Source organism: Euleptes europaea, chromosome 19 (genome assembly GCF_029931775.1).
Source record: "Euleptes europaea isolate rEulEur1 chromosome 19, rEulEur1.hap1, whole genome shotgun sequence".
Classification (NCBI taxonomy): domain Eukaryota; kingdom Metazoa; phylum Chordata; class Lepidosauria; order Squamata; family Sphaerodactylidae; genus Euleptes; species Euleptes europaea.
The window spans coordinates 37,702,039-37,718,831 of NC_079330.1; the positions used below are offsets into that span (position 1 = coordinate 37,702,039).

The following is a 16,793-nucleotide window of genomic DNA, read 5'->3' on the forward strand; positions in this document are numbered from 1 at the left end:
ACCCAAAGAACCAGAAATCACCACAGAGACAATTAGATTCCAAGCAGATGGCTTTTACTGGTCAAATAGGCAGTACAGTGCATCGAGGATAAGATGACAGCTATGAGTGTCTTGCTCGTTAGTTGGAGATATAAAGCATAGAAACGGCGGGAGATTACAAAGCATAAACAGAGCACTATTTCCCAGGAGTAGCGTTCCCAGGCTTTGGTATGTGGAGCCGTCCTTGAAGTCTGGACGGTTCAGCAAAGGAACAGAGGAAACATCTAAACCGAGATAACAGCCTGACATCCTGCTCCCCTTAAGGCCCCCTCCCATCCAGCAAAGGGGCTGGTCTGTCTGGGTAGGTATTGTGAAAGGTGTTGACGAGTTTGGGGGCGGAGACATCCCGTGCGCGAACCCATTCGTCATAGGCAGGGGGGAAGTGTTTCCAGCGGACCAAGTATTGCAAGACCCCATGGTGTATGCGGGAATCCAGGATTTTGGAGACTTCGAAATGTTCTCCCCCCCCCACCATTATGGGCTGTTCAGGCGGCAGTTCCGGATGCCATTGCGGGGAAGCAACATGGGGCTTTAGAAGGCTGATGTGGAAAACGGGGTGCACTCGCCTCAGGGTTTTGGGGAGAGACAGTTCCACCGTGACAGGATTTATGATGCGAGTGATGGGAAATGGGCCAATGTACTTAGCATTGAGCTTATGGCACGGGCGGGTGGAACGCAGGTTCTTGGTGGAAAGGTATACCAGGTTACCCACTTGCAGGTCCCCACCGGGGGACCGATGCTTGTCAGCCTGCGCCTTATATTTGCGCTTGGCTCGGTCAAGGTTGCTAACCAGCCAGGGCCATGTGGTACGGAGGGTGTGTGCCCAAGAGGCAATGTCGGCATCCCCCTCCCCTTCCAAACCTTCTATTGGGGTGATAGGACCGAAGTCCTGTCCATACACTGCATAGAACGGGCTGAAACCTGTGGACTGATGTACAGCATTATTGTACGCATATTCTGCAAAAGGCAACAGTTCTACCCAGTCATCCCTGTGGTAGTTGACATAACAGCGCAAATAACATTCAAGTACAGCATTAACACGTTCGGTTTAACCATCCGTTTGGGGATGGTATGCACTAGACAACCCCTGCTCCACCCCCCCCCAATTTGAGAAAAGCTTTCCAAAACTTAGCAACGAAACTACTTCCGCGGTCGCAGATTATTTTGCGCGGAAACGAATGTAGTCTAAAGACATGTGACACAAAGAGGCGGGCTAACTTCTGAGCGGAGGGGATCCCCGCACATGGAACCAAATGTATTTGCTTAGAAAATAAGTCAGTGATAACCCATAACACAGTTTTTTCCCCGCTGAGAGGGAGATCCGTCATAAAATCCATAGCAATTACTTCCCAGGGTTTGCTGGGTATTTCAAGTGGTTGCAGTAGTCCTGGGGGCTTGCCTTGAGATCGTTTGACTGTGGCGCAAACGGGACAGCTGCGAATAAAAGAGTCAATGTCAGAACACATTCCCCCCCACCAAAATTGTCTTCGCAACAGGTGAAGGGTTTTTAGGAACCCAAAGTGTCCAGCCGTCTTGACTCCATGAGCCAAGTGTAAGACGTCTTTTCGGAGCGCCTTGGGCACATACAATTTTGAGTCTTTGTACCAAGAGTCTCCCTGTTCGATTACACCGGGAGGCAGGGTTTGATTAGAGTGTTCCATAAGACATTGTTCCCGAAGGGAATTTAAGAAAGATTCGGAGACGGGAACCCCCCCCCCCCGGTGTTTGTAAAGGCAGTAGGAGCAGCTATGGGGGTTGACGAGGGGGAAGCGCTTACGTGCGGCGGTGCGCAGACTGCAGGCGGCTGGGCAGCCGGTTGAGTTGGAGGAGCTGGAGTGCCGGTCATCGTGGGTTTCCGTTGCGGGGGCAGCTGGGCAGTCGGTAGGGTTGGAGGGGTTTGCACGTTGGTGACTGTGTGCTTTCGCTGGGGCAGCGTTTGGGATCGAGTTTGTACAGCCAGTACGGGCAGGGCTTCTCTTTGTGCAGGCGTAAATAAAGAGCTTGTTGGCCGATCGAGTTTCGCCGGGTATTGAGGCAATCGGGAGAGAGCATCTGCGAGAACGTTTTGTTTTCCTGGGACATGCTTCAGGACAAAACGAAACTGAGCAAAGAATTCCGCCCAACGCTGTTGTTTCGCGGATAACTTATGGGTTCCAGTGAGGGCAGCTAGATTCTTGTGATCGGTCCAAACTTCGAAGGGGACTTTAGACCCTTCCAGGAATTGTCGCCATAGAGTAAGTGCATGGTGAACAGCTGAGGCTTCTTTTTCCCAAATAGGCCAGTTCAATTGGGAGTGCGCAAATTTCTTTGAGAAGTAAGCGCAGGGGTGAAGGAGACCATCTGGTCCTCTTTGGAGTAGGGCCCCTCCCATAGCTACGTCGGAGGCATCGACTTGTACAATGAACATTCGATTAGGGTCTGGGTGCCGTAGCACAGGTTCCGATGTGAAAAGGCGTTTGAGGGCTACAAAGGCGGTCTGGCATTGATCAGTCCACAGTATCTTAGCGGAGGGTAAAGTGGCAGAGTTTTCTTTACCTTTGGTTTTCAGAAGGTCAGTGATGGGCAGTGCTATTTGGGCGAAGTTAGGGATAAATCCGCGGTAGAAATTAGCAAAGCCCAGAAACTGTTGTACTTGCTTGCGGTTGGAGGGAGGTGTCCAATCGAGGACGGAACGGACCTTGGCCGGGTCCATGCTAAGGCCATGGTGGGAAATTATGTATCCCAAGAAAGTTATTTTGCTCTGGTGAAATTCGCATTTAGCCAGTTTTGCAAAGAGTTGGTGATTGCGTAGGCGGTGTAAAACTTCTCGGACCAAAGCGACGTGCTCGTCCATGGTTTTTGAATAAATAAGAATGTCATCTAAATAAACTACCACCCCGCGGTACAATAAATCATGAAGGATTTCGTTGATGAGTTGCATGAAGACCCCCGGAGCCCCTTTTAACCCGAAGGGCATCACAAGAAATTCAAACATTCCAAAACAGCTAGAGAAGGCAGTGAGGGATTCGTCCCCTTCGTGGATACGGACGCGGTAGTAGGCTTCTACTAGGTCCAATTTAGAGAAAATACGTCCCTCTTGCAGTTGTCCCAAAATATCCGATATCAGCGGTATAGGATAGGCGTTGGCTTGAGTAACTGCATTGAGTTTTCGGAAGTCAATGCAGAGGCGTAGGTCGCCTTCCTTTTTTCGGACGAAAAACGCGGGGGCTGAGTTGGGAGCATTCGAGGGGCGAATGAACCCTCTGGCAAGGTTTTTGTCCAAAAAGTCCCGTAGTACAGTGCGCTCGGAAGTGCTCATAGGGTAAATCTTACTCTTGGTTAATGTGCAGTCCTTTACCACTTCAATTGCACAGTCAGTGGCCCGGTGGGGGGGTAAGGCATCACATTCTTTAATGTTAAAGACATCCGCAAAGTCCTGGTATACAGCAGGGAGGGATGGTGGTGATGGGACTTCGGAGATTAAGGCTGAAGCGGGTGGAGACAGCAGTGCAACTTGCTGTCGATGCAGGTCGCATTTGGGGTTGGCAAAGGAGATGGTGTTTGTATCCCAGTCTATACTGGGACTATGACCTTTAATCCAGTTAATTCCCAGGACCACTTCAAATCGGATAGGGGCTATGGTAAAGTCTATTTGCTCCCAGTGGGAGCCAATTCTCATCGCCACCCCTATAGTACGATGATCAACTGGGGCCCCCTTGAAATGGCTCCCATCCATTTGGGCAAATTGGACGGGGGCTGGTAAAGCCTCGGACTCGACTTTGAGTGCTGCAAATGTGGCTTCATTTATGAGAGTGCGACTGCAACCGGAGTCAATGAGTGCCTTAACGGGTAGTTGGGGACCACCTTCGTGGTGTTGTAAAATTGCGCCCATATAAACGGTGGTTTCTACTTCCTTTACTTTAGTGGGAGCTGTCGGTTTAGCAGGAGAATCTGCAGAGGTCTGTGGAGACGCTCCACTCACCACAGACCGGAGCCGTTTTTTGACAAATCAAGGGGGGATTCCAGGTTTAAAGCCGGAGAATTCCATGGGTTCTCTTCGTCAGAAGAGGGAAAGTTGTCCCCCAATGGGGCACTTGTAATCCGGGACCCGGCGGGGTCATTTGATGCAGGCAGGAGGGATGAGTCTCCAGCGTGAAGTGCAGAGGGTGTGGGTCTTCCCGGCGCTGCGCTGCGGGTGGCCGCGGTGCCTCTGCGTTGCGGTCGTCCTCTAGCTCGGGTTGTCGTGCTGGGACGAAAGGGTTCAGGGCGGTATGGGCAGACTGCTGCAAAGTGGCCCAGTTCCCCACAAATGAGGCAGGCACCCCTTTGAAATCTGGTTTCGCGATCCTGGGGTGGACGCGCAGGCTTCCGTGGAGTTAGGGGTGGTGCCTTGGGCTGGGGCTTTTGGACGCTTTTCTCCTTGTGTTTTTGGCGGACAAGGGAAATAAAGCGCCGGCGGCTTTCCACCTCTTCGGCTAATAGAATCCAATCCTCGAGAGTGTCGGGATCACCCCGCATGTACAACCAGTTCAGAACGTCAGGGTGTAAGGCTTCCCTGAAATGGTGAATTAGGGTGGCTTCGGGCCAACCCACAATTTTGCTCGCCAGTCTTTGAAATTCATCGGCAAATTCTCGAACTGGAGTAGTGCCCTGTCTTAGTTGTAGAAGCTCCACTTTGGCTCGTTCCCCCAGAAAGGGGTCCTCAAACCTCCTACGTAAGGCAGTCATGAAATTGTTGAGGGAACGGATAGAGCGGGAGCGGGTGTCGAATTGGAGGACCATCCAGTCGGCTGCTTTACCCGTCAAAAGGGAAGCCACATAGCGAACCCGGCTGTCCTCTGTAGGGAAGAGTTGTCCTTGTTCTCGCATATAGCTGTCCACTTGATGCAAGAAACAGGGTAGGGTTTCGAGAGATCCATCGTACGTAGTTTTCAATTTGAGTTGTTTCCAAGGACCGGGCATAGGTTGACCCGGTTGCACGGGTGCCCCAGGTGCAGGTAAAACGGGACCTCCGGGAGGCGGAGGTTGCACAGGCACATTAGCGGGTGGCTGGACTGGCACCCCCTGACCCGGTATTGCGGGTCTCTGTGGGACGGGCTGTGCCTGGGCTGTCAGAGCCTGCTGTAACTGCCTGTTGTCCTGAAGCACACGTTCCATTAGCTCCTGGAGTTGATCAACACGGTCAGATAGCTCTCGATTTTGAGCTCGTAACAGGTGAACGTCCTCTGCTGGGCCACCCGTATGATGAGGTTTACTTGTCCTAAAACTTGTGGCCCACTGAGAACTGTCCCCATATAAGTCCTCTTCCTCAGACTCCCCGGAGTCTTGGCGTCGGTCTGCGAGGCGGCGTGTGCGTTGGGTCGTGCGCGACGGGGCAAATACCGGGGAAAAAGACAGACCCAACGGAGGACCGCTCCTTAAGGTGTCCTTGGGGCGACCGCCTGTCCGCGCCCAATCCGCAGCCAACTGTAGCTCTTTATCCCTTGCGGCTTGAGCCTCGGCTTCCGCCTTAGCCGCTTCAGCAGCTTCTTTATCCGCGAGAACTTTTGCGCTTTCAAGTTTCAGGGCTGCATCTGCGGTAACGTGCGGTAAAAGTTCCGTTTCCAGGAGTGTGAGTATGGGGCCGGGTTCCCCGCCTAGCAATGGTTGCACTTGGACCGCAATCGCGGGTGCATCGGCCCCAAACATCGAGGCTAAACGTTGAGCCAAGGTGGCTACCGTGGTGTCCTTTGTACAATCCGCAAAGAGGAGAGCTGTATGAATAGCGACCCGCTTGGCTTCAGCTTGACAGCTAGCTGCATCGGGTATCAGAGACACATCTGCTGATGTGGCTCCCGCCATGGTAGCTTTCCCCAAGACGTTAGGATGCGTTAGAGCCGTGGATGAGAGAGCCTCACGAGCAATAAGCTTGTCCAATAATCCAGTTAGTACTTGTAAGTCCTCAGTTGCCAGCCGGGCATCATCCAGCAACTGATCAAAATCCTGGAGGTCTAAACGAGTATTAGTATCCTCCGACGTTAACATCCAGAGGACTCTCACTAGAGATTGCCACTGTGTCTGGACCAGTCCTCTCAAGCGGCAAACCTCTAAATTAGTCCTAAAGAGTTCAGCGATTATGTCCTGTAGAAGGGTAGGATCCTCAAATGAGGACTCCAGGGTTCCAAGAAGTAGTAGTCACGGTTCACTCGGAGAGCGTCCTTCTAGCTCCCATCCGAGTGGCAGGCGAACCCTCCAGGGCTCCAGCCTGACTAGGGAATAGATTAGGAAGAGTTGTGTGAATGTTAGCTGTCATAATGTGAGCTCTTGACCCAAAGAACCAGAAATCACCACAGAGACAATTAGATTCCAAGCAGATGGCTTTTACTGGTCAAATAGGCAATACAGTGCATCGAGGATAAGATGACAGCTATGAGTGTCTTGCTCGTTAGTTGGAGATATAAAGCATAGAAACAGCGGGAGATTACAAAGCATAAACAGAGCACTATTTCCCAGGAGTAGCGTTCCCAGGCTTTGGTATGTGGAGCCGTCCTTGAAGTCTGGACGGTTCAGCAAAGGAACAGAGGAAACATCTAAACCGAGATAACAGCCTGACATGCTGCTAGCTCCACATAGTCTTCATGTGTGGGCATTATGATCCATGCACATTCATATTTTGAGTTAAGAAATTAAGAATTTCAGCAGAATCACTATGGACAGCCATTTTTTTTAATTACAGATTTTTAAAAAATCTAATTGCTCCAATTTATGGACTGCTACCAGACCCACCTAAATTTTAGTTTTCCTGTGTGAGCAATATGAGCAAGAGAAATTCCTGTCTCAAGTCAAGCTGTTGCTGATTTTAGGCACATCCCTATGCTGTGGGCTACCAATTTTTACAAGGGAGCTTAAAAAGCCCTGAGTGCCCCAGACAAAGGGGTTTGTGGGTTGCACCTGGAGCCTCCTGAACATTATTGTTCTGCTCTCATTTGGCCACCAGGCCCTTCATCAAGCTCAAAGAGAACGGACGGTCGAACATCTCCCGCTCCTCCTCCAGTACCAGCAGTTTCAGCAGCACCGCCGGAGAGAGCGAAGCGATGGAGGAGTACGAGAGTCTGGTAATGCGTCCTGCTCTTCCTAATCTTCCTTGGTCTGGGGGAAGGGGGGGCTGGAACCTAAAGGGAAGCCTGGATGTTGCAAAGGCCAGAGGCCCACACTATATTTACCCAAAAGGAGGTCTAGGAACTTTTTCCAAGTGTGCAGTGAAGAAGTGTATACATCGAAGTTACAGATATGTACAGCCATTAAAACATTTGTGTAAAGGTTATTGGGGGGTTGTTTTCCTTTTGGACAAACCTGTATATTTGCTTCATTTATACCCCACTTTTCTCCTTCTGGGGACCCAAAGCAGCTCATTCTGTCCTTCTCACTTCCTCCATGTTATCCTCACAGCAAAAACCCTGCGAGGTAGCTGAAGCGGAGGGAGAGGGTGCCAGGCCCCAGGCCCTCTCGGCAGGCTCCCACTGCAGAGAGGGGGATTCACACCTGGGTCTCCCAGATCCTGGTCTGGCTGCTGCATCAAACTGGCTGCCACGGTGTTGCCTCCCTCTGTGTTGCCAGAATGTCCTCATTTCACTCTCCCCACCCACCCCCACCCCTCTGTAACTTTATCTCCAAGTTCCAGTCCATCTCTCCACATTATTCTCGTCCCTCTCTTGGAAACAAAGAAGGGTGGAAAAGTTAATTTTTTGTACCCTTGGTTTTCATTAATCCCACAGAATAAACCACAGGGATTCATTCAGATACTATATCCAGGGCTCAAAATATGGAGAGAAAGATTGCGAGACCCTTAAAGAAATCTGCAAACCCTGAGTTTGACTGGCTGAGTTTTCTTAAAACAGTCCCTAGAACTGAGGACTGGAGACAAAAATCTTGATTATTAGATGATGCCCATCAGGTAACATGTCAGAAAACGTTTCACTCCCACGTGCAAGAGAAGGAGGGCTGCCTCTCCTAAGAACACCTGAACAGCCCTGCTGCGCCGGGCCAGTGCTCCATCTGGTCCAGCATTCAGTTCCACACAGTGCCAGTGAGTTGTCCTGGAGGGCCAAGAGAGGCCAGGACCTTTGCTCTGATGCTATCTTTTGCAACTGCCTCTGCATATGGAGGTTCCTTTTAGTCACCATGGCTAGTAGCCATCGATGGACCTCAAAAGAACTACAGAAAGGCCCTGCTGGATCAGACCAAAGTCCATCAAGTCCAGCAGTCTGTTCACACAGTGGCCAACCGGGTGCCTCTAGGAAGCCCCCAAACAAGACGACTGCAGCAGCACCATCCTGCCTGTGTTCCACAGCACCTAATAGAATAGGCATGCTCCTCTGATACTAGAGAGAGCAGGTCTGCAGCATGACCAGCATCCATTCCAACTAATAGCCATGAATACCCCTCTCCTCCATGAATATGTCCACTCCCCTCTTAAAGCCCTCCATCACCACATCCTGGGGCAGGGAGTTCCACAATTTAACTATGCGTTGTGTGAAAAAATACTTCCTTTTATCTGTTTTGAATCTCTCACCCTCCAGCTTCAGCAGATGACCTCGCGTTCTAGTATTATGGGAGAGGGAGAAAAGCTTCTCCCTGTCCACTCTCTCCAAACCATGCATAATTTTATAGACCTCTATCATGTCTCCCCTTAGCCGCCTTCTTTCCAAGCTAAACAGCCCTAAGCGTCCTAACTGCTCCCCATAGGACAGTTGCTCTAGTCCCCTAATCATTTTGGTTGCTCTTTTCTGCACCTTCTCAAGCTCTGTAGTATCCTTTTTTAGGTGTGGTGACAGAACTGTACACAGTATTCCAAGTATGGTCTCACCATAGATTTGTACAAGGGCAGTATGATATCAGCAGTTTTATTCTCAATTCCTTGTCTAATTATGGCCAGCATGGAATTTGCCTTTTTTACAGCAGCTGCACACTGGGTTGACATCTTCATTGAGCTATCCACTACCACCCCAAGATCCCTTTCTTGGTCTGTCACTGCCAGCACAGATCCCATCACTGTATATGTGAAGTTGGGATTTTTTGCCCCAATATGCATCACTTTACACTTGCTCACATTGAATCTCATTTGCCATTTTAATGCCCATTCTTCCAGTATGTAGAGATCCTTCTGGAGCTCTTCACAGTCCGATTTTGTTTTAAACACCCTAAATAATTTGGTGTCATCTGCAAACTTGGCCACCTCGCAGTTTACCCCCAACTCCAGGTCACTGATGAACAGGTTGAAAAGCCCCGGTCCCAACACAGATCCCTAAGAGACCCCACTGCTCACATCCCGCCATTGTGAGACTAGACCTACCTTTACAGAAGCCACGACCTCACCATGAACAACTCCAGCTGTGCCCAGGGCATTTGAATGGTCAGGGAGGTCGTGCTGTCCTGCCTCATGTGGACAATCCTAGAAGGGGGAACCTAAAGAATTCACCCTTTCAGACAGACAGACAACAAACCATTCATTTTCAATGGAACCTGTTTGGTTGTTGCATCTCTGAGGGGGCTGATCAGATGCTATCCCTGCCCATATCTCTGGGGCAGTGAGATTAGGAACAGGGATCAGGCTTGTTCATAACCTCCTGCCCCATACAGGTTTGATATACATAAAAGTGGATTTCCAAATCAAGAGATGCCCTGCATCCTCATTCAAGTCTACTACGCAAAACAGCGACCTTTCTGCATACTTTACAGCAGGGTGAGGAAGCTTTTTCATGCCAAGGGCCATTTCCATATTTATAACATCATTCGAGGGCCATACCAGTCGTAGGTATCCTGGGGGGGGGAGGCTAGGGTTGCCAGGTCTCCAGCCACCACCTGGAGAAACTATGCAGAGAAGGAAGGGGAAGGAGGGAAAGAAGGAAGGAAAGGAAGGAAGAAAAGAGAGGAAGAGAAAGAGAGAGAAAGGGAGGGGTTCCCAGCTTCCCCCCCTCAAACACACACAGGTACACCCCCGGCTGCGCAAGCGGCCAGGAGCCATCAGGGAGATGCCTCTGTGGCTTGTCCCACCTTTGTGCGCACGCACACACACAAGCAAGCCCGCCCCCAGCTGCACGAGCAGCCGGGAGCGATCGAGGAGAAGCCTCCACGGCTTCCCCCGCCTTCACGGGCGCACACACACACACACATGCAAGCCAGCCAGCCAGCCCCCAACCGCATGAGCGGCTGGGAGCGATCAGAGAGAAGCCTCCGCGGCTTCCTCCTGCTTTGTCACCCGTGCACACAAAGACACAAACACACACACACAAGCCAGCCAGCCAGCCCCCAGCCGCATGAGTGGCCGGGAGAGATGGGGGAGAAACCTCCGTGGCTTCCCCCACCTTTGTGTGTGCACGCACACACACACACACACGCACACAAGCAAGCCAGCCAGCTAGCCCCCAGCCGCGTGAGCAGCCAGGAGCGATCAGAGAGAAGCCTCCGCGGCTTCCCCCTACTTCGTGCGCACACACACACACACTTTACCTGTTGGCCTCGGGGGAGAGTGAGGGGAAGGCTGCATAGGAACCCACCGGGCCAGCGGAGGGTGCAGCGCGGCCATCGGCAGGGCAATGAGAGTGGGGGAGAGCGGCAGGAGATTGGGGTGCCCCAACAACTTTAAAATGCGCCGCTGCTGCCAGGGCGCAGGCTGGGGAGAGCGGCAGGAGATTCGGGTGCCCCAAGAACTTTCTCTCCAGGAACAGGAAGCAGGGAGACTTGGGGGAAACGCCCCCCACAGTCACCCAATCAGCTTTTAGTTTCGTTAGCATGCTCTCCTGCCTCCCTGCAAAGCCCGAAGCGCCGGGAGAAGGGCCTGGCTAGCAATAGCTAGTTCCCGGTCTCGGCAGGTGGGCCATGGAGCTCCAGGCCTTGGCAGGCGGGCCGGGGGCTGGACAAAATGGTCTCGTGGGCCGGATGCGGCCCACAAGTCAGAGGTTCCCCACCCCTGCTTTACAGTGTAAAGTTCTGCATTCAGGTAGGAAAATCAAATGCATAATTATAGGGTGGGGGAGATTTGTCTTAGCAGTAGTGTGTGCGAAAAGGATCTTGGGGTCTTAGTAGACCAAACACTGAACATGAGTCACCAGTGTGATGCAGTAGCTAAAAAGGCAAATGCGATCTTGGGCTGTATCAACAGAAGTATAGTGTCCAGATCACGCGAAGTGCTTTCCTCTGCTCTGGTTAGACCTCACCTAGAGTACTGTGTTCAGTTTTGGGCACCACAATTTAATAAGGATGTAGACAAGCTGGAACATGTCCAGAGGAGGGCAACAAAGATGGTTGAGGGGTCTGGAGACCAACTCCTATGAGGAAAGGTTGAAGGAGCTGGGTATGTTTAGTCTGCAGAGGAGAAGACTGAGAGGGGATATGATAACCATCTTCAAGTACTTGAAGGGCTGTCATATAGAGGATGAGTTGTTTTCTGTTGCCCCAGAAGGTCGGACCAGAGCCAACGGGTTGAAATTAAATCAAAAGAGTTTCTGTCTAGACATTAGGAAGAATTTTCTAACAGTTAGAGTGGTTCCTCAGTGCAACAGACTTTTTCGGGAGGGGCTGGGCTCTTCTTCCCTGGAGGTTTTTAAGCAGAGGCTAGATGGCCATCTGTCAGCAATGCTGATTCTATGACCTTAAGCAGATGACAAGAGGGAGGGCATCTTGACCGTCTTCTGGGCATGGAGTGCGGTGTGGGGGGAAGGTAGTTGTGAATTTCCTGCATTGTGCAGGGGGTGGACTAGATGACCCTGGTGGTCCCTTCCAATGATTCTGTGACTGGGTGAGGACAAACAGATCAGTAAAGTTGGTGCCCTATACTGAATCAGGCCATTGGTCCATCTAGCTCAGTATTGGCCACTCTGACTGGCAGCAGCTCTTCCAGGTCTGAGGCAGAGGAAAGTCCCAAATCTTCTACATGAAGCTGTTTCACTGGTGACCCCTGCTATTGACCCTGGGGGCGTTTGGCGGGCGGCGCTTGTGTTCTGCCACTGAGCCAAGCCTCTCGCCGAGCAGCCTAGCAAGTGTGTGCTGATAACTCCTTGAGGTATCATAGCCTAACTAAACCTTTCCTCCACCCCCACAGGGCAGCCAGCCCTCCACAGCATCGCCATTCAAGCAAGACGTCTTTGTCTACAGCGCCTCACAAAGCACCGAGAGTCCTGCTTTAGCCTCAGCGACTACACCTGTGATCATGAGCCGGAGTCCCACAGGTGAGATGAGCCAGACCAGGTGTAATGGTCTTTGTGCGGGGCTGTCCTTGATGACTAGCCAATAGACAAGGCAATGGCTGCCTTCTTGTTAGGGGCCAGTCGCTATCAAGATAGAGAAGATCTCTCCAGTCCCATTTCTTGGCTGTTTCAATCTCACCTGTTTCAATCTCACCTCCTCCTGAATTTCAGTTTAACGATGAGAATTAAGTTTAGACAGACTCTCAATTTAGAAATTCCAGGATTGCAGCAGACACAAACCAGAGTTTCTTCAGTTTATTTGGATCTCACTGCTTGTATATTACTAATATGAGCATTTTACCAGTCTCAGTGTGATTGTGACCTGTGAGTGCACCGAGGTCCTTCTTCTGTGGCATTTTGCTCATGCGCCTATGTGGCACTATGCATTGGTAGAGCACAACACACAAATTATCTGAAAGGTCATGAGATCTGGCTCATGAAAGGATGTAGGAACAGAGGTGTGATATTTAAAACGCTCATTAGTTTTAAACTGGGAGAAACATTTAAAGAAGTTGTGAAATTTCAAAGGGGGGTATTAAATGGGATGCAGAATTATTCTTGTACTAAATAGTATACAGCTTGTTTCATTTTTTGACAATTAAAATGAGCATGATTAAAGATAAAATTATTTGCTTCATAGAAACAATTTAATTCTATCATCTTTGCCTTCCCAGTTATGTTAAGTGCTTCAACTGCCCTTCCACGTCTTTCAAATGTTATTTTCCTTACTACTCAGCCCAAAGCAAACTGCAATCATATCTATTAGTACCTTGATGCTGATTGGTTTTCCAGGTTTGCCTTTCAACAGATTTTGTTTGATTGGATCTTTCCTACAGATATAAAGAGCAGGAATTCTCCGAGGTCAAATCTCAAGTTCCGATTCGATAAACTCAGCCACTCAAGTTCTGGCCCAGTAAGTATGACTGACTGCAGCTGCCTTATGCTGGGTCAGGTCATCAGCCCGACTGCCTATCCAAGCATTGCCTGTTCTGACTGTGGCTCTTTAGGAGCTCAGTCGTGGGAGAGCCAGGTCATTTTTTCACGGAGGTTTGGCACGGTTTTGCGTTTGTTTTGGCCCGCTTCAAATTTTTGATTTTTCATGAACGTTTCGAGCTTTAACAGAAAAACGGTGTCAACTCCGTGTCTTCTCAAACCTGTGTTGGTCCGTTCTTTGTGGTTGCTACGCGTTTTTTTCGCTCCATGAAAAATGTTCCTGGGTTCAGACCAATTGTCCCCGCCCATGTCGGCTAATTTCTCCTCCCCTATGAACGGCGATTGGCTGGGAGAGTTTCAAGCCCGGGGGACAGCCTCCCTCCAAGGCAGGACAGATCTCCCTCCTGCAAATCCAAGCCAAAACTCCCGTCACCCTTCTGAAGAGGGGCAGCCAGTCTGCTCTGGGTCTCCCTCCAGCCGGTGCGATGCTATGTGTGTGTGTGTTTGGGGTGGGGGCATCCTGAGAGCAGCAAATCCAAGCCAAAACTCCCATCACCCTTCTGAAGAGGGGCAGCCAGTCTGCTCTGGGTCTCCCTTCTCTGTCTGGATGAAAGTTCCTGGCAACGGATGGCCAGAGCTCTACGGGGGGGGGGGGGGCACAATGATGACTGTCTGTCAAAGTCTGGGAAAGGGGGGTGGTGGCCAAGTACGGGAGTGGGGACGGGGAGCATGGTAAATAGAAAAGTTATATAAGGAAACCAGAGGGACTGGTGCTTTTTTTGGCTGGGGCTGTGTCCACAGAGGTGAACTGCACTGGGTAATCCGCTGGGCGGAGTTGGGGCAGAGTTGGGGGCGGGCATAAACCATGAGCTTTTCAGAAGGTGACAGACCAAACAATTGTAGAATACTGCTTGCTTTGTTCCCATGAAAAACCAAAACTACTTCTGGATTGACAGGGATATAAAAACATGAATTTAAATCGCGCCCATGAAAAATAAATTTAAATCATTTTTTTTGCTCCACAGCAAGAGAGCATCAAAATCTTCCGTGAAAAGTGGGCCCCAGTGTGGCATAGTGAATCCCCACTTGGGCCATGGAAGCCTGCTGGATGACCTTGGGCCAGTCACACACTCTCAGCCTAACTTACCTCGCAGGGTTGTTGTGAGAAAAAATAGGGAAGGGGAGAAAGTTATAATCCATTTTGGGTCCTCCATTGGGGAGAAAGGCAAGTTATAAATGCAGCAAATAAATAAAATGAGTAGATTTACCTGATTCCATTCTGGTGTAGTTCCCTCTCCAATATCCAGTGCTTCTAATTCAGGTTAACTAGCAACATTTCTAAAATTTATCTCAGATTAGGATCACATGGCACAGCTTTCACTCCATGCCTGTCTTTTCCCCTGTACATTAGTTCTGTGATTGTGCAGATTGATAAAACACTTCAAAAAGCAATCTTGATGCAGTGGTACATGGATCATCATCATCAAGATTCCTATTTATGTTGTGTGCACTTGTGTAAAAGAAGAAGTCAATCTGGGATAAATAAAAATGGGTAACATACCACACAAACAAATATAGCCACACATACATTCACTTCACAGGTTGTTTTGCAGAGTTTTATTAATTCACGTGAGCACAAAGGAGAGAGAGAGACACTAATACAACAAATGCACAGAGAGCATCACCAAATCACATGAAAACAGTGCTTAGTACAAAACTAATGAACCATGGAGGATTTTTAATGCATTGGTTCCACTTCAGAAGAAAAAAAAACAGGAAAGCAATTTGGAATTCTAAAATCAGTGCTGAAATTGTCATGAGGAGAATTCCTGAGATGAGAAGAATTCCTAAGTCTCAGGCAGAGAAAAAAATGCATCCTCTTAATTATTTTTCAGTTGCATGTGCAAGGGGTTTATCCTGGGATCTAGGGGTGTGCATATCAAAAATTTTGGGATCAATTTAAAATCCGGATTTGGGGAGGGCATGCTTTTTGTTTTCCCACATTCTTAGGACTTCCTTTACCATTTTGGGATTTTTTTAAGGCATTATTTCATGGATTTTGAAAATTTGGGAACATTTTGTCAATTGCCCCCGATTCTCCTGCCCTGCCCCCCCCCCACAGAGGCAGCAAGAGCAGGGAGGGAACTGCTCGCACCAATCAGCAACTTGGTTTTAATTTTTAAGGGCCATTTTTTCCTATGGGAAGTCTTGGCCACTGAAATCGGAGGCCAGGTGAAAGGGACTGGAAACACCGGCTCCCAGGCAAAGTCTGCTGCCTGCTAAGATATCTTGGAGCCACCTTTTCCTATGCCACACAGGGTTGTTGGGAAGATAAAGTGAGGAAGTGGAAACCATGCCTGCTGGTTCAAGGAGGACAGACAGGATTTAAAATGTCCTAGACAGACATACTGGAAGGAAAGGCGGCAAGGCACAAGCCTGATCTCATCAGGTCTCGGAAGCTAAGCAAGGTCAGTCCTTGGTTGGGAGACCACCAAGGAAGGCTCTGCAGAGGAAGGCTATGCTTCTCACTTGCCTTGAAAGCCACTTGCTGGGGTCTCCACAAGTCAGCTGCAACTGGGCAGTGCTTTACATACAGGTAGACATATTATTGCTTCCAAGATAAGGCTCAAAGGCCGGTCAATTCTCATGCAAACTGGCGTGTGGATATCGGCTGGGATCCTGCCTAGAATTCCACAGCTGCAAGGCAGAGGCAGTTTTCACCAGTCCCCTCGTCCCCCGGGAGCAGCATTTGGGGATTTGTTTTGGGCTGCTGTGGGAGGTAGGAATCAGTGAAAATTGCCCTTCCCCTTTGCGCCCATGGAAATTTAGGTGGGACCCAAGCCCTACTGATAACTGCAGAGAGCTGCTGATGGACAGACTACCAGAAATCACTGTCAGGCAGCAAGAGAAGCATTTGGACACCATCAACGCTGGGGGCTTCTACCCTATGGGCCATAGGGCTTGTGCCAGTGGGCCTGATGAGAAACCAGTCAGATGTCCTCAAGTCCCACTGAAACTAATTTCTCTCCTTTCCTTCTCTGCAGACGCATTAGCAGGAGACGAAGGCTACAGACCTGCAAAAAGTGAGTGTTACCACTTGGGGGTCAACTGGGCTTCTCCACGTGAGGCAGGGCTGCTGGGAGCCACCAGGAAAAGATTCTCTCTGCCCCTCGATCACCATTGAGACCCAACCCTAAGCTCATGGGAAAGCCAATCACAAGACTCGGCCATGCTTCGTGGGCCCCTGGGGGGGACAGAGTGCCCAGGGTTTGGTCTTGTCAGCCCTGACTTCAGAAAGCAGGTGAGGGAAGCGGTGCTCAACATGGCTTAAACAGTACACATGATGAGGGAAGGGGGTTGCAGCCTAGGATTGGCATTGGGGTAGTGCACAAACACCTAGTTTCTTTAAATGAAACAATGTCCTCAGGGCCAGATGAATTGCATCCAAGGATACTCAAAGAACTTGCAGATGTAATTTCTGAGCCTCTGTCCATTATTTTTGAGATTTCTTGGAGAACAGGTGAGGTGCCAGAGGACTGGAGACGGGCAAATGTTGTCTCCATCTTCAAGAAGGGGAAAAAGGAGGACCAGGGTAACTATTGACCCATAAGCTTGACT

The 16,793-nt window shown here is 50.0% G+C and overlaps 1 protein-coding gene across 1 annotated transcript in view; it reads left to right on the forward strand.

Annotated features, from left to right (window-relative positions):
* RAP1GAP2 (RAP1 GTPase activating protein 2) overlaps window positions 1–16,252 on the forward strand; it is a 160,589-nt gene extending 144,337 nt beyond the window's left edge. The window contains exons 20-24 of the mRNA XM_056864955.1: window positions 6,995–7,112; window positions 9,419–9,421; window positions 12,098–12,224; window positions 13,079–13,155; window positions 16,220–16,252. Of these exons, the coding sequence (XP_056720933.1) occupies window positions 6,995–7,112; window positions 9,419–9,421; window positions 12,098–12,224; window positions 13,079–13,155; window positions 16,220–16,228 (334 nt within the window). The 3' untranslated portion in view covers window positions 16,229–16,252. The remainder of the gene's footprint in view (window positions 1–6,994; window positions 7,113–9,418; window positions 9,422–12,097; window positions 12,225–13,078; window positions 13,156–16,219) is intronic.
* Window positions 16,253–16,793: the final 541 nt, after the last annotated feature.